The 23848-nt window shown below is 47.5% G+C and overlaps 1 protein-coding gene across 1 annotated transcript in view; it reads right to left on the bottom strand.

Moving 5' to 3' along the window:
• Positions 1–23848, bottom strand: part of CAPN9 (calpain 9) — a 53110-nt gene that overhangs the window by 5800 nt on the left and 23462 nt on the right. The window contains exons 7-18 of the mRNA XM_050769506.1: positions 22948–23033; positions 20414–20491; positions 16251–16411; positions 15070–15227; positions 14698–14906; positions 9403–9439; positions 7813–7893; positions 5246–5303; positions 3538–3602; positions 2972–3040; positions 2545–2623; positions 179–295 (exon numbers count right to left, since the gene is read on the bottom strand). Of these exons, the coding sequence (XP_050625463.1) occupies positions 179–295; positions 2545–2623; positions 2972–3040; positions 3538–3602; positions 5246–5303; positions 7813–7893; positions 9403–9439; positions 14698–14906; positions 15070–15227; positions 16251–16411; positions 20414–20491; positions 22948–23033 (1198 nt within the window). The remainder of the gene's footprint in view (positions 1–178; positions 296–2544; positions 2624–2971; positions 3041–3537; positions 3603–5245; positions 5304–7812; positions 7894–9402; positions 9440–14697; positions 14907–15069; positions 15228–16250; positions 16412–20413; positions 20492–22947; positions 23034–23848) is intronic.

The following is a 23848-nucleotide window of genomic DNA, read 5'->3' as shown; positions in this document are numbered from 1 at the left end:
AGGCTGGCACATTCTGCTCTTTAGCTAACGGCAGAGGCCCACAGGTCCGCACACATCAGACCATGGCTCTCTGTGGTCTGTCTTTGCCATTACTTTCACCAGGCTGTTTCCCACGCGCTCACGGAGGGTGACTGAAGTTGCCACCCCGAGTGCACCCTCAGCCTCGCTGGACACTTACGGCTCGCATTCTCCAGCCGGACCAGGCAGTTGAGGAAGTCATCGAAGTCCATCTGGAGCTCCTCATCCGCATACCTGAGCACGATCAGCTGTAGGAGGTGGCTGCTCAGCTGAAAGCCTGTGGAGATGAAGGAGGAGACCCAGGACCCGCCGTATCCGAGCCCCGAGGTGAGTCTGCACCTTTGAGGGAGCTCCCAGGCAGCCGAGGGGAGGCCTCAGAAGGGGGAGCCACTGTTTCACTCCTCAAAGCTGGGGTCCCCACACCCAGTGGGACTGCTGTCCTTGGTGTGAATGCCGTGTGAAAGCGTGAATCTGCAGTGCAGGGGCGAGTGTGCGGGGGACTCTCAGGCATGCTTTCTGTGTTTAATGGCTTCCGAGTTTAGTGAGTTCATGATCTTAGTTTTGACACCCATGTCACCCATAGGGTCTCGCTGACTTTACAGGAAGCTTCGTTTGGGGGAACTTAACACTGGTGGTGTCTGAGCCCCACACTCATTCCTACACCAGCCTCCCCTCGTGTTCTGTGTCTCAGGTCACTTCCAGCTGTGGCTCTAGAACGTTTCTCAGAGGGGATGCTGCTGCCCACGGTGAATGACACTGTGTGAGGGGCCCATTCCTACACACCCACGATGGGGGAAGAACGCCAGGCCAGGAGGCCTGGATCTGAGCCCTGGCACTGCTCCAGCCATGGCATACGGGTTCAGTTCTCTGGGCTTTGGTTTCCTCATTGTCAAGTGAGGGGTTTAGACAAAGTGAAGTTCTTTCTAGATCCAATATTTAGTGCTTCTATTTTTTTTTTTTTTTTTTTTTTTTTGAGATGGAATTTTGCTTTTGTTTCCCAGGCTGGAGCGCAGTGGCGTGATCTCGGCTCACTGCAACTTCTGCCTTCCAATTTCAAGCGATTCTCCTGCCTCAGTCTCCTGAGTAGCTGGGACTACAGGCGCCCGCTACCATACCTGGCTAATTTTTGTATTTTTAGCAAAGACAGGATTTCACCATGTTGGACAGGCTGGTCTCAAACTCCTGACCTCGTGATCCACCCGCCTCGGCCTCCCAAAGTGCTAGGATTACAGGCGTGAGCCACCACACCTGGCCAGTGCTTTGATTTCTCATCATTGCCCTTAGAGGTGATTTCTTTCCCCCTTTCATTTTGGTCTACATGTTCGCTTTCTAGGAGGTGTTCACAGGATTGTTCAGAAATCCACCCGGGGTCTTTCTGCTTCTTTGTAATTCCAGCGGAGGAGCAGGCGGGTCAGGCGCAGAGCGCAGAGTCTCTGGAGCCTGCACGGCAGTGCTGGCAGCCGGCCTTGGCCAGAATCCTGGTGTTTGGGGCTAGAGCAGGGGGATGAGAGGCGATCCCCCCTACGCTACGTCAGGGTAGGAAAGACACAGCCATGCCCCTCCTCTCTGAGCGCTCCCTTTGTCCCCTGCTCAGTTCCTTCTCCTACCCTGGAAACAGAGTCACCACCCCCTAAGAAAATCAGGCGCCCTTCTCAGCCTGGCACTTTGCTCATTTGTAAATCATCTGATTTTCTTCTCCCTGACATAGGACCTGAGATGGTCCTGGCCGTGTATACTTCATCCTTTTATCAGGCCTGAGCCTGGACATGTTTCCAGATTTTGCTTTCCCTGGGAGGGAACCCACTTTAAAAGGTTCAGGAGGCCCCTGTCTGTGAGGTGTGCTTGGTGAGCAGCACAGGCGGCCCGGCGGGCGGGAGGTCTGCCGAGCACCCATGGAAACTACGGTTGTGTGTGCAGGACATGGGACCACACAGAGGCCGACGGCCATCCAACCCCAGACAAGGGTGGGAAATGCCACCTGGAGCCCAGCCTTCGGGAAGGGGAGCAGGGTGTAAACTATGATGCAGTCATCGGTTTGGATTCAGAGTCTGCTGCTGATAAAGCCCGGGACAGGGCCACAGGTGGCAGAGGGGCGTGCCGCCCACAAACCATGCGCGCTGCATGCTCTGTCTCATCCACAATAACAACCATCTGAGAGCAGAAATGAGACATTTGGAATCACTGCAGCTTGCCACCAAACAGCTATGTGTTAAGTACTGGGCCAGAAAACACGGTCAGAGGCTATGAGGCCTCCAGAGGGCAGGCCAAGTTCAGTTTTAGCAGACACATTTAAAAAGTTTCTACCAGTGTTCACAGCAGTTTAAAATGAGGGCCCTGGTGTCAGCAAGTGAATCTTGGGTCTGAACCCTGGTGCTGCCACTCCAAGGGCCATGACCTTAAGAAGCACCAACTGGGCTCAGAGGCCCACCTCCTGGGCAGCAGAGAGAAGACCTGCCATCTGCTCAGGTTGCCCATGGGCAGTACCTGGCATGCAGTCAGCCACCTGCATTCCAGTCTTTTCTTTACCTGCAGCTTTCAGTGCAGTCCGCAGTTCATAGGTAGACATGGTGCCGGACTTGTCAGCATCAAACCGAAGGAAAAGGTTCTAAAGGGTGGAGAGCAGAGGCATTGAGGAGGAGCGCACCTGAAAGGCATTGCCGATGGCAGCAAGTGGGTGACAGCCAGCCCGGGGGAGCTACCCTCCAGGGGCTGCAGAGGCCACGGTTGGACTGGGCCTTCCAAAAGAAGTGGGTCTCCCTTTTGTCTTCCTTTTCATCTTGGGTGGAAGCACGGTGGTACTCCCATAAGCATCAGAATAGCATGATGCTGTTTTCCCTTCTCCCCTGTCTGAATACAACTCCTCTAGCCTGTAGTCTGCTGCACCTTTTTAAATCCCCTCCGCCCTAGGCGCACAGGTTCCCCTAGAGGCCAAGCCCTGCTCCAGGTTACATACAATCCACTGCTTCAGCTTGTCCCAGAAGACTTTGAATTCATCAAACTCCAGCTTCCCATTCCCGCTGGTCTGTGCCGTGTGGGTTAAGGGAGACGTGAGCAGCGTTTCAGACTGAGGCTCCTCGTGGGACCTCAGCTCTAGGACTGCAGACGGGGAGGGCTGATGGGCTGGCCTGGGTGACACAGGTTTGGGGCCCTGGGGAAGTGGTTTTAATGGTTAAACCACAAATCTCTGAAGAGGGGAAACGGCAGAGGTGGGATGGGGGTGCTCCCAGAAAGTTCACAAAAACAGAATTCCGTTCCCTTAGACGGGATCCCAAAGTGGCAAGAAGACCCCCAAGTTCCTTCAAAAGCTTCCCACCCCTGCCCCTGGGCAGGCTTGTGCATCTTGATTCTGATCCAATTTCAGCTTCGGGGTCCCCCAGCTTTGGGTTATTTTCTGCGAAGAAGACTATTCTACTGGCTAAGGATGTCATGTTCTTGGAGAGTCTGAACTATTAAAGATTACTCTACTGTGCTTAAAGCCCGGATCCATGTCTATTTCTGTTCAAATATTTGGAAGGATACATCCATCAGGGAAATGATGTTTTTACAGGAGATCAGGCTTAGCTTCTTGAATTTGATGTCCTTTTCTGAAATTGCACATGAAAGCTGAATTTGGTTGATTCCAATGAGATAAACCTATGTACCCATCTGCTGAAAGCCCAACAATGTGGCTAAAGCCGGGGCTGCTGGAGGCTGTGATGTGGCTACTGTCTCATGATGCTGGTGGGAGTAGAAGTTAACATGACCTTTCAGAAGGAAAATTGGCAAAATGTGAAAAAAGCAATAAAAGTGGGAATACGCCTTCATCCATTTATTCTAGTTCTAAGAATCCCGAGCAAAGAATTACATATGAAGATTTTTGTCATCACATTATTTATAGTGGCAAAAATTTGGAAGTGAAATAATGACCAATAGAAAGGCACGGTCAATACTTTAGGCTATGTCTATGTAATGGAGTATTATATGACCCTGAGGAATCATATTTTTGCAGCCTATTTAATGGCAGGATTTAAATTTATTGGAGAAATTTGTACTCCCATACTACTGCTGGTGAAAATGTGAAATAGTCACTTTAGAAAAACAGTTGGATAGTTTTTAAAAACATTAAACACAGAATTAAACAATCCTCTTAACTAAACATATAGTTAAGAGGATGGTTACGCCACCATGTAACCATAGACTGTGGCATGGTGATGGAACCATCCTCATAACTATATACCCAAGAGAAGTGAAAACACATGCCCACCCAAAAAACTTGTACAGGAATGTTTACAGTTGCATTATTCATAATGACCAAAAACTGGCAACAACCCACATGGCCACCAATAGATGAATGAATAAACAGAACAGGGCCCATCCATACGATGCGATGTTATTTGGCTATAAGAAGGAATGAGGCATTGATACATGGATGGACTTCGAAAACATCATGCCATGTGAAAAAAGTCAGTCAGAAAGGACCACATATCGTATGATTCATTTTTTTTCTCCCTGAGACGGAGTATTGCTCTGTTGCCCAGCCTGGAGCGCAATGGCGCGATCTTGGCTCACTGCAACCTCCACCTCCCAGGTTTAAGCAATTCTCCTGCCACAGCCTCCCAAGTAGCTGGGATTATAGGTGCCTGCCACCATGCCTGGCTATTTTCTTTTTTGTATTATTAGTAGAGACGGGGTTTCATCATGTTCACCAGGCTGGTCTTGAACTCCTGGCCTCAGGTGATCCGCCTGTCTCGGCCTCCCAAAGTGCTGGGATTACAGGTGTGAGCCACTGCTCTCAGCCTATGATTCCTTTTATATGAAATATTCAGAATATGTAAATCGAATCTATAGAGAAAGAAAGTAGATGAGTGGTTGCCTGGGGCTGGGGGAAATGGGTACAGGGCTAACACTGTTAACAGGTAAAGGGTTTCTTGTTGGAGTGATGAAACGTTCTAACATTGTATGTCTACACATGTGACACATATGTACATACATGCAGATACACGTATGTTAAGAGTGGTTATTTATGGTGGCGAGATCATTTGTGATTATCTTTGTCATTAGGCTTTTCTGCATTTTTAAGAATTTTCTACTATAAACCTGCATCATTTCTGGAATCAGGAAACAATGAAAGCTATTTTAAAAGTTGGCTGGGAGGAGCAGGGAGCCTGGGGGGTTGGGGGGGACTCAGGCAGTGTGGTTGCTGGTCCCTCCATAGGCGCCCTGGGACCCTGATGTGGGCAGCACTTACTCTTTTGCAGCACAGCATTTAAAACATACTCAAGTTCCTCTGCGGTCACCTCCATGTCCTGTTGAAGTGGAGACAATTGCTTTTTATAGCCCTCAGCACCTTCTTTTTTAGTTTTTTTTTTGTTTTAAATCAGTTCTGAGCTTGATTTGGCTCAAGTGACAGGCCAGCCTTCAGGACCCTGCTCTGGGCAGATGTACCTATCTCCTGTGTGGCTGCAACTACATGTCTCATATGTCACATGTTTTAGGGACATGCCAGCCCAACTAGGAGAGAGCCTAACTTGAGAGATGTCTCAATCCAGGAAAGCACCTGGAAAGCTGGGCAGGGCAAGGCAGTGGTTTCCCAACTTCCCTGAGGGTCAGAACCGCTCCTAGAATTGTCCTAAGCTCCTCAGATGGTTCCTATGTTGGAGGTAGTTTGGGAAGGCCAGATTGAGTCTTCCTCTGCACCGTAGAACCACCTGGAGAGCTTTAAAACAGTCCCACATCTGGAGCTTACCCCAGGGACTCTTGAAATCAGAGGACCTGGGAATATGGTCCTATTTTTAAGACCTAGGGGTTGATTTAGAATTAAGAATAAGGGTGAATGATTTAGAATTAAGAATAAAGGTGAATTTCAGAATCATGGATCTAAGGTGCTCCAGGAAATCTCGGCAGCCCCCATCCCGGAAGCTGGTTAGAAATGGAGAGTCTCAGGTTTTTTTTTTTTGATACAGGGTCTTGCTCAGTCCTCCAGATTGCAGTACAGTGCTGTGACCACAGCTGACTGCAGTCTCAATTTCCCATGCTCAAGCAATCCTCCTACCTCAGCCTCCCAAGTAGCTGGGACTATAGGCAGGCACCACCATGCTGGGCTGATTATTTTTGCAGAAACGGGCTCTCCCTATGTTGCCCAGGCTGTTCTTGACCTATTGATGAGGAATCTGTGTTTTTTTCCCAGGATGCCCAGGTCACTTTATACACATGCATGTTTGAGTAGCACTGACACAGACCTCATTTTGGTCAGGGTTTTGCACTAGCCATGTGGAATGCTGTGGGGTGTTTCTAACACATGTTCGCCCTGAAGTCTCTGGGCCTGGGGAATGGGGGTTTGGGATGTTTGGTGTTGATGAGAAAGCACTGCACCAGCCAGGCCTCCACTGAGAGAGGAGGAAAGAGAAATGGAGCCACATGCCCAAGTTATCCAACTGCTTGGAAGAAAAGCAGGACATGAGTCGAGGAGGGCTGAACTCTAGAGGTACTTTTCTGGTTGTTAATCAAGGTCGACTGAAACTTCTGCAGCATTCCCCGCTTCCCTCGCAAACCCTGGATCTCCATCTCACAACTCCTGTCCCTCCCGCATTCACTCCTCTGAGCCTGTCATGCGGGGTCTGACCCAGCATGCTCCAGATAGCGCCTGGAGCAGGGAGGTCACCACTGCCTTCCCACCTCACCACGCTCCGTCCCGCCCAGGGCTGCGCTCAGCCAGCTTCCTGCTGTACTTTAAGCAGTCACATGAGCCACCCCTTTTCTCCATCCCATCCTGTTGTCCCCTAATCTCCCTGCCTTGCCTATTTATTGCAGTGCCTAATATACTACCATTAGACAGCACCTAGGTTTAGATATCACCATTCCAGGTGACCCCTTTCATAATTCAGGAACCCCAGTTGAGTGAAACACAGGAAGCTAATAGAGTCATTAGCATTTTGACATGAATTAGTTCATCTGCTCATTTGATTTATGGCTCCAAGGGAGCACCTGTGGGGCAGTTTCTAGAAAGACTTCCCTCCCCCATGACTAGCAGGTGGAGGAAGAGCCTGGATCTGTGTGAGGCTCCATCCAGGGTCCCCAAAAAAGAAGCTGAACAGTGGAAAGGACTGGGATAGGGTGGGGGACAGGAAGTTGCAATTGAATAGGAACCTGCTTGAACATGATCCCCTTTACTACAGCAGAGTATTCTAATGGCAGTGATTTTCAGGCAGAGTTCAAAGGAGCCACCTCTTCAAGTCTCGCTCTAGCCTCCCAAAGAAAGCACCTGGGGCCCGGTGTGGTAGCTCATGCCTGTAATCCCAGCACTTTGAGAGGCTGAGGCCAGAGGATTGCTTGAGGCTAGGAGTTTGAGACCAGCCTGAGTGACATAGTGAGACTCTTTATCTTTTTTTTTTTTAATCAGCCAAGCATGATGGCATGTGCCTATAATCCCGGCTACTCAGGAAGCTGAGGCGATAGGATCTCTTGAGCCCATGAGTTTGAGGCTGCAGTGATTTAGGCTTATACCACTGCACTCCAGCCAGGACAACAGAGTGATACCCTGTCTAAAACAAAACAGAACTAAAAAACAAAGTGTCTGGGTCCATTCTGAGCTCCTTTGGGCTCACTAGCCCCATCCCCAGCCGCAGACTGTGTAAGTAAAAGATGTTGTAAACAGGGTGGTCTTTGGGCCCTCCGTGATCAGTGCTGGTCTTTGCAATGAGCTCCATCATGCCTCGGGACGATGTTGCTGACCAACCCCACAACTGCAACCCTTTGCTGGAAAGCCAGGCCCAGGCCCTCAGCCTAGTGGGGAGATGGAAGCGGGGCGTGTCCTACCTCACCAGCGACTTGTTCAAACAGAGCTCGAAACCGCAGCTCCTCCTCTGTCTCCTGGTCAGGCGGAGTTGGCTTTGGGGGCTAAAAAATAGCAGAAGAAACTTGCACAAAATGATCCACAAAAAGGAAACATGACAAAAATAGCAGGAAAGAAGCCAGGAGCCTCTGTGCCCAGCCCCATGTCACCCTCCTGATGCGGTGTGCACAAGCTGTGTCCTGTAGCGTGAGGAACATTTTCTCATGAAGGCTCTTTAGAAGGTGAGACTAGAAGGACTCTATTAGCTGGACCTGTGGTGCCCTTTTGCCTTACAGACGAGGAGGCCAAAGAACCCTGACCCCTGCCTAAGTTAGGTCCTGGCCACTGGATTTTCATGCTTCCTGCACTTCCTCTAGCTTACCTCTTACCACCCTGGACTGCAATGACTCACTTCATCATCTGTTTTGATAGCTGGTAAAATCACTGAAGGCAAGAGTCTGTTTCTAGCACTGAGCTCTGGGCTTGGTATATAGAAAGAGCTCAGTAAATGTTTTGGGTGGTTTTTGGTGTCTTTGGTTTTTTAGCACCATTAATAAGCTGTGCCCCAGCATGGAGAAGCAAATTCCCTCCTAAAAGCAGATCTCTGCTGCCCCTGGATGTGTCAGACTGTTTCCAGCTATAGCATCTCAGCGCCTCTGGAGAGTCCTCCAGCCCTTGGATGAGGGTAAAACCACCCCCACGGCTCCCCTTCCACACACACATAATGTAGGGGAGATGTAATGTGTTCCCCTGAGTCCACAGTAAAAAACATCTCCCTGCCTCTCTGGTTTTCTTTTCACTGATGAGTTTTCTTAAAATACAATTAAAAGATAATCTACCCCCTTCAGAAGTGGCAGCTTCCTCTCAGGTGCAGTTGGTAGTGTGAAAGTTATTCAATCAAAATGAAGTCACTAATGTTAAGAAAACCCTGACAAATAGAGCTTGGGAAGGCCAGAAGGTCCTCATGCTTATTTGCCTGATAACAAAAGTATCACAAAAGGCTGCAAAAACCACAACCTTTCACAGAGCCCTTGCAACCATACGCAGAAATACTTCTACCTCTACGTAGCAACTGCCTGTCCAACATCAGCCTGGCCTCACCTTTGTTATTGATCTTTGTAGCCAAGGATAATTATTTCAAAACAATTACGTAATCCTTCTCATTTTTTTCTTTAAAAACCTTTGTCCTCTTTTACCTCCCCAAATATGTGCATAGTTTACTGTGGCATGTATATTCCCATGGCAGTGCTTTATCCCCAAATAAATAGCTTTTCTTTTAGAGAGTGTCTCTGTGTTTGTTATTTCAGTTGACAGTAGCACAGAGGAAGATGATATCGAACAGAACTTTATACCAAGCACCCACCTCACTTCCATGCCAGGTCCTTGTGTACTAGAGGAGCACAGACTAGAAGACACACATCTTGGTCTCCAGGAGGTTAGAATCATAGACGCTTACTTGATTGCATATAACCACTCCCTGAATCACAGAGTTTTACATGACTCTGTGATTAGAAGGAAGGTTTCCAGAACCATCACCTGAATCCTATACTCCATAGCAACATCAGAAGACTCACCTCAGGAAGGTCAATGTCTACATTTCCATCCATATCCCTGTATGGGCAGAAAAACACACAGCCTCAATTGTGGATTAACTTCTCATTGGGATCTGCAGAGCTGAAGAGTCCAGAGCTGTTGGAAGGTTCTGTCCCATTGAATCCCTTATTGTTCAGTGCTGTTTACATTTCACAGAGTTTGCAGACCCCACACATTGACACCCCCACCCTTAGTCATTCAGCCCTTGCTCAGAATGCAAATAAGAGGGACAGCCATTGTGTTAGGCAATTCTTGCATGGCTATAAAGAAATAGCAGAGAGTAGGTAATTTACAAAGAAAAGAGATTTGATTGGCTCACGGTTCTGCAGGCTTTACATGAAGCACAGTGCTGGCATCTGCTCTGCTTCTCAGGAGGTCTCAGGAAACTTACAATTACCACAGAAGGTGAAGGGGTGGGGGAGTTGCCACACACGCTTAAACAACCAGATCTCATGCAAACTCACTATTGTGAAGACAGCACCAAGCCAGGAGAGATCTGCCCCCATGACCCAAACACCTCCCATCAAGCCCCACCTCCAACACTGGGGATTACAATTCAACATCAGATTTGGTGGGGACACATATTCAAACTGTATCATTCTGCCGTGGCCCCTCAAATCTCATGTCCTTCTCACACTGCAAAATATAATCACGCCTTCCCAATAATCCCCCAAAGTCTTAAGTCATTCCAGCATTAACTCAAAAGTCCAAAGTCCAAAGTCTCACCTGAGGTAAGGCAAGTCCCATTGCCTATGAGCCTGTCAAATCAAAATCAAGTTCCAAGATATGCAAATTCCATTTTATACTTCCAAAATACAATGGGAGTATAAGCATTGGGTAAACATTCCCCTTCCAAAAGGCCAAAAGAAAGGGGCTACAGGCCCCATGCAAGTTTGAAATCCCACAGGGCAGTCATTAAATCTTAAAGCTCCAAAATGATCTCCTTTGACTCCATGTCCCACGTCCAGGGAACACTGGTACAAAGGGTGGGATCCCAAGGCCTTGGGGAGCTCTGTCCCCGTGACTTTGGCTGCTGTCATGGGTTGTTGAGTGCCAGTAGCTTTTCCAGGCTCAAGGTGCAAGCTGCCAGTGGATCCACCATTCTTGGGTCTGGAGGATGATGGCCGCCTTCCCAGAGTTCTGCTAAGCAGTACCCCAGTGGGGACTCTGTGCAAGGCCTCAAATCTCACATTTCCCCATCTGCATTGCCCTAGTAGAAGTTCTCTGTGAGGGTTCTGTCCCTGCAGCAGGCTTTTGCCTGGGCATCCAGGCTTTTCCATACATCCTCTGAAATCTAGGTGGAGGCTGCTAAGCCTCGTTCAGTCTTGTACTTTGTGTGCCTGCAGGCTTAACACCATATGGAAGCTGCCAAGGCTTATGGCTTGCACCCTTGCACCTTCTGAAGCAGTAGCCCAAACTGTATCTGGTGCCTTTGAGCAGAGACTAGAGCTGGAGCAGCTAGGATGCAGGTAACAGTGTCCTGAAGCTGCATAGGGCAGTGCGGCCCTAGGCCTGGCCCATGAAGCCATTTTTTTCCTTGGCCTGCGATGGGAGGGACTGCTGCTGCAAAGTTCTCTAAAATGCCTTTGAGGCCTTTTCCCCGTTGTCTTGGTTATAGCACTTGGCTCCTTTTTTGTTATGTAAATATCTCTAGCAAGTGGTTGTTCCACAGCCTGCTTGAATTCCTCTCTCGAAAAAGCTTTTTCTTTCTCTGCTATATAGTCAGGCTGCAAATTTTCCAAACTTTTATGCTCCACTTCCCTTTTAAATATATATATATTCCAACTTTAAGTCATATCTTTGCTCCCACATCTGAGTATAGGTTGTTAGAAGCAGCCAGGTCACATCCTGAATGCTTTGCTGCTTTGAAATTTCTTCTTCCAGATACCCTAAATCATCACTATGAAGTTCAAACTTCCACAGATCCCTAGGGCATGGACACAATTCAGCCAAGATGTTTACTAAGGCATAACACACATAACCTTTGCTTCAGTTCCCAATAAGTTCCTCATTTCCATCTGAGACCTTGGCAGCCTGAACTTCACTGTTCATATCACTATCAATGGTTTGGCCATAACAATTTAACCAGCCTCTAAGAAGTTCCAAACTTTTCCTCGTCTTCCTGTCTTCTTTTGAGGCCTTCAAACTCTTCCAACCTCTGCCTGTTATCTAGTTCCAAAGTCACTTCCACATTTTCAGTTATCTTTTTAACAATGCCCCACTCCTCTGTACCAATTTTCTGTATTAGGCTGTTCTTGTACTGCTATAAAGAAATACTTAAGACTGAGTAATTTACAAAGAAAAGAGGTTCAATTGGCTCACAATTCTGCAGGCTTTACAAGGAAGCATGGTATATTCCCTAGAAGTTAACTTGACTCCTTGATTTCTAGGGAGGCCTAGGAAGCTTACAATCATGGCAGAAGGGGGAAGAGTCATGTCACATGGCAAAAGCAGGAGCAGGGGTGGGGCAGGTACCACATACTATCAACCACATCTCACAAGCATTCACTCAGTATCACGAGGATAGCACCAAGTCATGAGGGATCTGTACCCATGACTCAAACATCTCCCACCAGGCACCACCGCCAACACTGGGGATTACAATTCAACTTCAGATTTGATGGGGACACATATTCAAACTATATCAGCCATCACTAAGAACTTGTGAATTCTGGGTTTATGTAACTAAAAGAAGTTAAGCCAGTAGTCACTCCCTATTTCTTTGATGAACTTTAACAAAGGCAACGGATAAAGTGTTTTGTAGAATAGTGGCACCTCCAATGACCCATAAACAGTGCAGTTGCATTACACATTCACTCTCCATGAACTCTGCATCTTCAAGGAGGATGCATATCTGTCAGAGACCATTCAGCCTATTGAGTGATAGGCATTGGGGAGGGGGTGCATTTTAAAAGATTATAAAGTTGAATCAGAACCAAAAAGACCACATTTTTTTTGTTTTGTTTTATTTTTGAGACGGAGTCTCACTCTGTGGCCCAGGTAGGAGTAAAATGGCACTATCTCGGCTCACTGCAACCTCTGCCTCCTGGGTTTTAAGTGATTCTCTTGCCTCAGCCTCCCAAGTAGCTGGGATTACAGGCATGTGCCACCATGCCCAGCTAATTTTGCATTTTTAGTAGATATAGTGTTTCTCCATGTTGGCCAGGCTGGTCTCAAACTCCTGACCTCAGGTGATCCTCCTGCCTTGGCCTCCCATAGTGCTAGGATTACAGGCATGAGTCACCATGCCCAGCCTAAAGACCACCTTTTGAAGCTGCATCCCTAACTCCTGCCTCTCCTCACAGATGTAAATTCCTGATTCCACTGGTGGGGTTGGGGAGGGATGGGTGTCTCTGTGCTTATGTTAGGGAAAAAGAGGGAAAATGATGCAATCATGTTTTTTTGCTATTCACATATTTAGGGGGACTTGTAGTATTTGGATAGTAGTAATATTAACAGGAGGAGCAGGTTTCAGCTTTTGATGATGCTAAAAACATTTGGAGGAATACAGTCTTATAGATTAAAACTTGAAGCACTCTCAAAGAAAAACTGATATAAAATCAAAATCAAAGGGAATACAAATAAATATTAACGTTGAATGAGGGTAGTCCTCCCTTTCCTCCTCATCCCCTGGGCATACATGACATAACCCTTTCAGAACTTTTGTTTGTTTAATCAGGAGCCTGAGAGCTAAACCAATGCACACAGAGCTCAGTGTGAATTTTTGTTACCAAGCTACAGAGCTGATTCTTATACTCAGTATCATAGCAGACTAAAATATCTTGTTCAGAGCAAGATTGAGTATGGAGGTTTTTTTACCATGTACAAGTCACCTGATGCATGCCAGTGACTCTGAGCTCACCACACTAATGGGATAGAGAACAAGAGGCATGGCATTGGCATAACTTGGGTCTCTCTTGTTCTTGCCACCCGTAAGAGATGTCAATCTGCATGGATCTCATACAGGGTACTTTTGTGTGAACAGATACTAGGATACTCATTCCCACCTTGTACTAGTATCTGAGAGAAGGCTGGAGAAAAATTATCCGGTAGAGTGTTTAAAAATTTAAGACTTTTCAGCATCTATTTAGCCAAGAGAAAGAACCATGCCTTTTGTAATCAGCTTGAGAAACCCCACCAGACTTTGTAATTGAGTCTTCTCAATGCATGCCACCAATCTAATTCTATCTCACTAAACGAAAGATGAAACTAGAGTGAGTCATGTATTCACAGCTGTCTCTCTTGTTAACTCTGTGCAGATTGACTTTTTGTTGGAGACTTATCTAGCTTAAATACAGAATTAGCAGATTTTAGCATTCTCCGTAATCTTTAGAATATCGTCATTGGGAAAAGAAATGGATTCCTCTATCTTGAACCATTTTTCCCCCTGTGCCACAGAGCAACCCACGGTGAATGGGCAGTAAAGGGAAACATTTTCCACAGAAGTAACTGATATAAAATAATTCCGCTAAGACACTGTGAGGAAGATGCGGTGGAATATTGGGTATGTAAAATGAGAGGCAGATTTGCCAACATTTATTTGAATTGGAGGTGAAAGAACATGTCATTCTTGAAATTTGCAGTAGCCACTGCCTTCATCATGCCCAGAAATGTCTGGCATCCCTGCATGGGGCTCTTACCCCAGAAGCTTCTTGGTAATAGGGTCTGAAAAATGAAGGGCTCCACCCAAGAGTGTCCCGTGAGCATGACTCTGGGACCAGTAGAAAAGAGCAACTTTTCAATGGTTTGCTTGAGGGAGGGAGGAGCAGAGCTAGAAGGAAATGTGCCTTGCCTTGCAGATGAGTTAACAAAGTGTCCTGCAGCCTGGCGTAGTGGCTCACTCCTGTAATCCCAGCACTTTGGGAGGCCGAGGCGGGTGGATCATCTGAGGTCAGGAGTTCGAGACCAGCCTGGCCAACATGGTGAAACCCCGTCTCTACTAACAATACAAAAAACATTAGCCGGGTGTGGTGGCGGGTGCCTGTAATCCCAGCTACTCTGGAGACTGAGGCAGGAGAATTGCTTGAACCTGGTAGGCGGAGGTTGCAGTGAGCTGAGATCGCGCCACCGCACTACAGCCTGGGTAACAAGAGCGAAACTTCATCTAAAAAAATTAATAATAAATAATAGAAAAGAAAGAAACTGTCCTGCCTTGTTTCTCAGGTACACATGGAAAACGGAAGAATGGAGTCTTGGCTCCAGCAGTTCCCGGATGACTTCTGTGTGAACAAACTGCTAAAAGAAGTGGGATTCTGGAAGCCGTTCCTCTGACTCACCGGGTAATGGCTTTTTTCTCTGAAAAGATTCTCAGACAGAAATCAGCTTCCTGGTGGGGCTCAAAAGTGCTGGGAATCAGGATGTACTCCCCAGGGGGTAGCTTGAACCGGTCGGAGACTTCTCTCAGGTTGATGAACGTCTTGCTTCTGGCCCGAGAAGCGTGGTATCTGAAGAAGTCTTTGTTCAGGTGTTCGTCTTTGTCAGGGCACTGCAATGGGCAAGAAAGGGAGGGGTTTCCTAGGGAAGTTCCTCTTGGCTTTTTGGACACAGTTCATGGACTCTTGGTTGAGTCTCAGGCGTGAAACCGAGGAGGAGCTGCGAATTTAGAACTCAGATGGAGAACTCTGAAATGCAATGTGGTTCCCACCTACCTCGTAAATGGCATAGCCGATTGTCAGCACATTGGCACCAAATCTCTTGAGTTTCCTTCTATCTTTCTGCATCAGGGCTACAAGGAAACTGCACTCCTCCTGCCCCTCATCTTTCTCAGTCAGAGACAATTTTATTTGTGGATTGGTCCAAAAGGTATCTGTCATTTGGGAGAGGTGCATTATTTTCCCTTTCTTAAAAAACTCCCCAAAGACCACACACACACACACACATACACACACACACCTATCCGCTCTCATTACATATCCTACCAAACATGAGAAAGTAATACCTCCTCTCCCTGTTCAATAAGCCCTCCTACACTACTTCTGATAATCCCTAACGAGAATGCAAAGTATCCTCTCTTTCATTTCCACCTTCTCTTCAACCATTTCCTATGCAGCTTTTTAAGGACATTTTTCTGGGTCTAGTCTGCTAAAGCTTGTTCCATCTTTTTTTTTTTTTTTTTCCACTTAGTATTTCAGAGGAGAGTGCAGTGGACTTCTGGTTGTCTCCCGGCATCTACTTGATAGTGGGCAGTTTGAGTAGGATTGATCTCGATCACTGCTCCAGCATGAATTCTGATTGGTCTATGCCAGTCCCTCTTGCCACCGAAGATTGGACAAAGCCAATCAATGCATAGCATTCACCGGGCAATATTGGTTCAAGGAATTTCCAATTAGAGGGAAATTGAGAACTTTTGTTTGATAACCCCAGGAGCTTTGCTGTTCACGTGAATGAGGGCTCAGGAAGCCCTGGATACTGCTGCCAGTCCTCCTGCGATTATAAAGAAAGCCAGACAGAGAAAGAAGTCAACACAGAAAAGAGGGCAGAACAGTGAATTACAAGCAAATGGAATCAGGGCCCTGATAGAACTGTGCCTGAAGCCCACCCTACTTTTCCTCCGAGCTCTTCGATTATGTGAGATAATAAATCCTTTCTATTGCTAAACTGGCATGAGTCATGCTTTCCATTACTTGGAAAATAACCTAAGTGGTAAAACAAAGGAGTTTCCCCAAACAATTCTTACCCAACTAAATCTTTGCAGCCTTCTTTTCCCAGTCACTTTTGAAATCTTACTATGTTTCAGGCTTTCTCTGAGGACCCGGCCCTTATCCTTTGGTGTCCTGGGTTGGAATGGACACTTGGGAGTGGCAGAGAGAATGACAGGCAGCCTACCTACCCAGGAAATTGCGGCAGCCCCCAGCCGTGGAGCCACGAACCCAACTTCCCTGATGGACGGTCACCTCCCATTTGTGGACCGCATCTTCCTCCAGGGCATCGGGAGTGAGGTTGCAGATCTCCACTTTGTCAAAGTGGGCCTTGAAGTCCTTAAATGCCATCCTGCAACAAAGTGGAGAGACACGATGCGCAGGAGGGCGATGGTGAGGGCATCATCCATTCACTCATTCATTAAATCATTCACTTATTCATTAAATCATCTTGTTCCTGTTCACAAGGAGTGGGGCGACTGTAAAGTGTGGGGAGATGGAAACATTTTTTAAAGTAAAGTAAAGGTTAAAAAGGTAAAAAACTGGGGTAAAAATACAGATTTATTGTAGATGTTAAGTGCTACGGAGAAAAATCAAATTGGGTTGAAGGATGGGAGTGTAAGGGTGGGATGCTATTTTAAACAGGGAGATAAGGGAAGCCCTTCCTGATGGGGCACATTCTGAGTGGAGACCTGAACTACCAGGTACTGGGCAGAGCAGCTCGCTGGGGGTCTAGTCAGATGGACAGCAAGGCCCCAAGGCAGAGAGGTGCTTGAGGTGCTCATGGAACACCAGGAAGGCACGAGGCATCCGTAAGGAATAAGATCAAGAGATCACAGTATGTCAAGTAGATATAGGGATTTTGGCTTTGACTCTGAGAAGATGGAGAGCCACTGGAAGGCAGTAAAGGGAGGAGTCACATGCTCCATGGCTGCTGTGTTGAGAACAGACTTTGGGGACACAGGTGGAAGTAGAGAGGCAGCCAGGATGTTAGTGCTGGTGTCCAAGTGAGAGACAAGGGTGGCTTGGTCCAGGCTGGTGGCATGGCAGGTGGGAACAGTGGCCAGATTTGAGATATTCTGAGGCAAATCTTACAGGATTTGCTGGGAAGGAGAGAATGAAAGGAATCAGGATGTTTGGTTTGAGTGACTGGAAGGATGGAGATGGGGAAGGCTGTGGTGAGACAGTTTGAGAGAGAAGCTCAGGAAGTCAGGTTTGGGCACATGAATCTGAGATGTCTATTACACATTCAAGAGGAGATGTTAAGTAGACCGTTGAGTATGTGACTTTGGAATTCTTGGCAAAGGAGCTGAAGATGGAAACCTGAGAATTAGTGTAAAGATAGTTTTTAAAGTCATGAGACCAGATGAGACGCCTAAAGTGTCAGAATAGATAGCAAGGAGGGGAACCACGGATGGGGCCCTGGGACACCTCAGTGCTAACAGGTTAGGAAGATGAGAGGGGGCCAGGACAGGATGTTGAGAAGGCGCTCAGGTAAGAGGAGGACCACCAGGGCGTGTGGTCCCCTGCAATCCAGCACATCAAGGGCTCCTGATGGATCAAAATGATCTGATCAAGCAAAGTGAGAATGGGTGGCCTCGTTGGCAACATCAGGGTCAGTGGGATGGTGGGGCACACTCATAGCTGAGTGGAGTCGAGAGAGTAAGGCAGAAGAGGAACTGGCGGGCTTTGCTATAGAGGAGAGGAGAGAGCTGGGACGGTCACTTGAGTGGATCAAGGGAGGCTTTCTTTTCTTTACAGGTAGCAGAAATGATAGTGTTGGAGTGCTAAGGTGAATGATCCAGAAGAAAGGGGGAATTCATACATAAGGGGAGAGAAGAGAGCTGCAGGAGGTACATCCTAGAGTAGGTGAAGGATGGAAAGAGGCTACACAGGGTTTCAGAGTCAGGATTCCAGGAGGAAGGGCTCCATGCACAGGGTGCATGATTTAACACCACCCATTACTTCGGGCAGGCTCAGCCCAGGTGTCGGGGCAGCTCCTTCAAGAGGGTCAGGGCAATGGATCACTCACATGGACCTCTTTGCGGAGCCTCCTGCTATGAATTTCTGAGTTTCCTCTGCCCGGCTTCTCCCACCTTCTGTACCAGACCTTCCTTCCACTAGCCTGACCTCAGGTAGCCTCTCAAACTCTGGTTTCTACCTCCTGCTCATATGCACTGATTAGTGTGATGATACTAATTCCAGAACTCAGCTTTCCTCCTGCAGTTTTTGCTCCTCTCTTGTAACCCCCTAAGTCAAAGTCCCCTGTACTTCAAAATTCAAAGTTCATCTGTAATTTCTAATTTGACAGCTTGGGAATCTCTCAAGCACCCTGCACATTTCCCACAAATCTGGGGAACTTAAGCCCTCATGGTTCTTGAGACAGAGATGGCTGGCATTCACCAGCACAGGACTAGGGACTGCACCCCACTCCTTCCATTTGGGAGTAGAATGTGAGCAGTGATGCATTTACTTCTGAGTCAAGATTTTTAGAAAGTGAGAGTGTCTTCTTCAATTTTTTATTTTATTCTTCTCTTCTGCTGGCTACGTGCAGATGACCACGTGACCTTAGAAGATGGCAGAGCCACACAATAGAATCACTGTATAAACAGAGTCACCCACAGAATATGAACATCCTCCCTGGACTGTCACAATGAGTGAGAAAAAAACTTCACTGTGTTTGAGCCTTTATACATCTGGGGCCTATTGCACTACTGCAGCTAGTGTTACCTTGAGTCTTTGGTGCCTCGAATTACAGAACTGCCATAACAAAATTCTAAAATATGTTAGCAGTTTGGCAAGAGGGAATATGGAACTGTTGGAGCTGGAAAATGGGGATATCTATGTTATGCAGTGGCAAAACATTGGGTAAATCTGTTGCATGTTGTTATGGACTGAATGTTTGTGGCCTCCCCTAAATCTGTATGTTGAATCTTAACCCTCAAAGTAATAGTGTTAGCAGATGGGGCCTTTGGGAGGTGACTAGGTTGCGAGGGTGGAGCCCTCATGGATGGGGTTAGTGCCATTATAAAGGAGGCCCTAGAGAGCCGCCTTGCCCTCTTTCTACCGCGTGAGGACACAGTGAGAAGGCTCCATCTGTAAATCAGAAATAGGGCCCTCCCTAGACATGAGTTCTGCCTGTGTCATCATCTTGGACTTCCTGGTATCTAGAACTGTGAGAAATAAATTCCTGTCCTTTGTAAGCCACCCAGTCTATGGTATTTTGTTATAGCCACCCAAATAGACTAAGACAACTGTAAAAATACAGAAGGCAGAGCAAATCACTACTAAGGCTGTGTTCTACGGGAAAAGAATGAAAAAGGCTGGAATAGTTATGGTTTTGGGTTGTTGTATTTTAAAAGCTGTTACAAGGAAGAGATGAGTTCAGGCAAGAATTGACTGGTTGGAGCACATGAAAGGGAATAGAGCCAGAAACCAGAAATTATTTCTTGCAGGGTTAGAAGGGCCAACTTCTAGATCCCAAACAGGAAGAAATAAGCCTGAAAAAGATTTTAGAGATGAAGGCCCAACACAAAGATTCAATTAAACAAAGAGATTCAGGCCAAGGCAAAGTCCAGAGTAGAAAAGTTTCCTTCCCACGTAGATCAATATCTTTAGATGCTCTCAGGGCAGCTGCCTTCAAAGGTACCTCTCACCAAAGTGGGTGTGGAGGGAATGGACCCCATGAGCAGCAGAGCTGCCTGTCTTCAAATTCACTGTGTAAACCTGGATGACACAGAGCACCAAGGAGGTATGTCAGGCTGGAGACCAGACACTCTTCCTCTATTGGACTGCAGCAACCCCCTGAAGACTCTTCAACAAACCGAGAGCTGGGGTGAGCCCCCACCAAAACAGGAGGGAGATTAAATTTCCCTCTAATCTGGGTGTATATGAGGGGTCTGAGACAGATGAATTTGATTTGCCAAAAACGGAGAGAGAAGGCTGGGCGAGGTGGCTCATACCTGTAATTCCAGCATTTTGAAAGGTCGAGGTGGGTGGTTTCTCTGAGGTCAGGGGTTCGAGACTAGCCTGGCCAACATGGTGAAACTCCATCTCTACCAAAGACACAAAATGAGTCGGGTGTGGTGGTGCATGCCTGTACTCTCAGCTACTTGGCAGGCTGAGGCAGGAGTATCACTTGAACCTGGGAGGGGGAGGTTGCAGTAAGATGAGATCGCACCACTGCACTCCAGCCTGGGCAATAAGAGCAAAACTCTGCCTCAAAAAAAAAAAAAAAAAAAAAAAAAAATGGAGAGACAGAGAGTGAGAGAGAGAGAGAAACATGGTGCTCCTTACGCCCCTGGGCCATGGGACTTGCTCATATCTGCAGTTAACACAGGAACAAGCACTGTACCAGAATTCGCCATCATCCAGAGCAGTGTGACACAGACGCTTCTGTTCAGCTGGACCAACAGAATGCCACTCTGGAGAACTAGGAGTAAACAAAATTGGTGTTCAGGCAGAGGTCATGAAGAGCAACAACGGCCTTGATGTGGAACCCACAGTGTGTGGTTATGGAGGAAATAAGTCCTGCTCAGTGACTACTCACTGGGTCCCAGAAATGCACCCAGGGATGCAGCGGCCAGTGAGCCACTGGCCCCCAAATAAGAGGGCTGGCCAGAAAGTACATCTCCAAGTGCTGCTGATGGATAAAATACCCCTGAGGATGATTTGAACCACCGACATGGAAGATTATCTTGGGACAGTCGCAAGGCATTGCATGCCCACGGGGTAGCAGAAGAGCCCAGCTGGAAGCCACAAGTCCACTGACTTTCGTGCTTGGCCTCCAACTTGCCATGTGACCTGGAGCAGTGCTTGGCCTCTCCTTAGTGGATAAGCTGACACTTGGAAAGGTGATAATGCCTTACACTTGCCCATGCTTGATGTTGTCTGTACTGGGCACCTTCTGTATGTGACCTCGCTAGCAAGCCAGGTGGGGTTCTGTGAGCTATGTGTGCCCATCCTGCAGATGAAAGGGCTCAGGTAGGCCCATGGACACATGCTCAGGGAAGAGTGGGGGTGGGAGTGGCTGCCTGTCATTCTCCAAACTCAGGATTTGTGACTCCAAGTTCATTGCATTTTCTGTGACCCCCACAGTCACCTCCAAATAGTTCAAAGTATGTCACCACTGTTGTGGTGCTACAGCCAATGTAGCAGCTCCCTCTCATCCTGTGATCTTGACTCAAAATCAGCGGAGTGCTCCGGAGATCCAAGGGGAGGATCAGCAGGGACCTGTCTCCAGGTGCTCGGGCCAGGATCAGAAGAGTGGAACTGGCAGCCATTAATTGCTTTTGGAGCCATTATCTTAAGTGGCTTACACCCAGGTAATTGGCCTGACAGGCTGACCACGTGGTGCCTTCAACCCTACTCACATGTCGCCAGCAGCACAGCGAAGTCAGGGGGTCAGGATGGCTCCTGCCCCGTGCATCAACCATGGAGGCTGCATGAGTGGAAGACGAACTTCATTCCAGCCTTGGCTCCCAGTCAGAATGCACTTTCTTTATTTCTACCTCTGTGAGTCCCAGAAAATGGGAGAAACTGGCCCATTTTCCCTTTATAGGCTACTATTTCAAAGTTGAGGGGCACTGCACATCTTACAACATGATGTAGTCTCACTAATTTTGGTTTCAATATTTCTCTGTGCTTTCCTTTTCTGCCAGGAGAGGGAGGCCAATCTCTTCCCTCCTCAACCCATCTCAGCTCATCTCTGCCAATGCTTCTTGGTTCTCAGAAGGCGGCAGCCAAGGCCAGAGCAGAGGATGGTGGGATGAGAACCTCCACGGGGGCGATGACAGCCTGGAAAGCATACGCCTGTGTGCTCTGCCCTCACATTGGGGTCTGGCTAACAGAGCAGCAGCTGCACCATGCCTGGTGACCTGGTAGCTGTGTCTGGACTGAAGACAAACCCTGGCTCAGTTTTAACCAAGTTCTAGACTAGCTTCAGATTTCCCCAGAAGCTCAGGGGCCACGGGTGTGGCAAGAAAGGCCTTCAGGAGCCCAACAAGCAGAGGAGGAGCAACAGCTTCAGGCGGGCCCTGCCACGCACCCACCCAAACATCCCTGGTTCCCAGTCACCTGGGCCACTTCCCAAGGGACCAGAGCTGGGGGAGCTGTGGGGACACACACAGAAAAGGCAGACCTTTCTTGATAACTGGGAGACCAAAACTCTGGTTAACAGCTCTGTAATAAACGAAAATCCAATTCCACTTCCTCTATTTTTTTCCTTTTTTTTTTTTTTTTTTTTTTAAGAGATGGGGTCTTCCTCTGTTGCCCAGGCTGGAATGCAGTGGCGCAATCATAGCTCACTGCAGCCTCAACCTCTCATACTCAAGTGATCCTCCTACCTCGGCTTCCAGATGTGTTGGGATTATAGGCATGAGCCACCACGCTCAGTCCCACTTCTATTTCTCTGCTGGCCTATTGGTCCTCTGCCATGGTTAGTGACCATCAGAGAGAATCCTATAGTTACACACTAGGTAATATTTCAGGGATTCCCATACTCTAAACACACACACACACACAAACACACAGGCGCACATGCATATGCACGCTGCTTACTGGAGCTACTCACAACTACAGATAAAGCTTTTCACCATATCACTGGGTTATAAACATCCCCATGGGAGGTAACACATTTATGTATTGACATAAATACAGTTCGTGAAAGTTAGAGTACTGTTGTAAGTCTTTCTTGAGAATCAAGCTTGATGCAAGGTGGGCCTGAGGGCTGAAAGGGGAGGAAGAAGGGGCTCCCCAGAATCGGGACAGGACCCTGAGTCAGAGCCCGGGAGGGTGGTAGACAGGTCACTCCTTCACAAGTCTGCACAAGCCAGCTCTGGCCCCACATGCCCCGGGAACCAGCCAGAGAGGCGGGATAGGGTGACTGACCTGTCGCTCCATGACCCGTTCCACTCAACCTGGCCCCAAGGGTTCCGGACTCGGATGAGCTCAATTCTCTGGCCTCGGAAGTTTACCTAGAAGAGAAAAGCATGAGGGAAGTGTGAGATGATAAATATGGTGGAGGTTTGGCCACATTCACCCATGAGCTCCAGGTGGACCAGCTCCATCCAGGACTGGTTGTTGAAAAGTCTCTTGCCTAAAACGCTGCTGAAGGTATGTAAAAGTTCGCCAGTTCTTAACCAGCCCTTGGAACCTTCTAATTCCTATTGAATAATTGCTACTATTGCCAAAGATACTATATTAGGCACCAAAATGCTTATGCCACATCTGGGAAGTAAAGTGGAATTGTAATTAACAAGAAATTAGTCCATGTGAATCTAGAAATGGATGGGTTTCTCTCTAGACTGGGATCTCCCTAGAGGCAGGAGCCAAGTCTTAGGCGTCTTCAACATCTAGTAGAGTGAATGGTAAAAAGTAGTCCTCAAAGATGCTCATGGAACTATTACTGAACTTTCTTCATCCTAGCATCCCATGCACAGATGAATGATAAGAAAATAAGCACATGCTGGGAATTTAAACACAACAATAAACAAAAAGAGCTTTTACATCTTCGAAACCCAATATTCTCCTTGTTTCAGGTATCTATGAGGATTCCTGCTGTTTACCTCAACCATATTTGAGCCAGTGTACCCTCAGGCTCTGCCTGGGAGCAGGGACAAGGGCCAATGCATTTGAGAAGGGTTTTGGAGGAGAGAGAGTGAAAGTAAAAGACTTCTAGTTATCGACTAACCAGAAGCTGTAGCAGTCAGAACGTTTTATCCTCATGCATTTGGCATAAATGATATTTTGGATGTGTAAAAATTCAAGTAACATCAACTCTTCAGAGTCC

The sequence above is a fragment of the Macaca thibetana genome, chromosome 1, assembly GCF_024542745.1.
Source record: "Macaca thibetana thibetana isolate TM-01 chromosome 1, ASM2454274v1, whole genome shotgun sequence".
Lineage (NCBI taxonomy): Eukaryota > Metazoa > Chordata > Mammalia > Primates > Cercopithecidae > Macaca > Macaca thibetana.
Note: the sequence above shows the minus strand (reverse complement) of the source record. Positions and strands in the feature narration are given on the sequence as shown.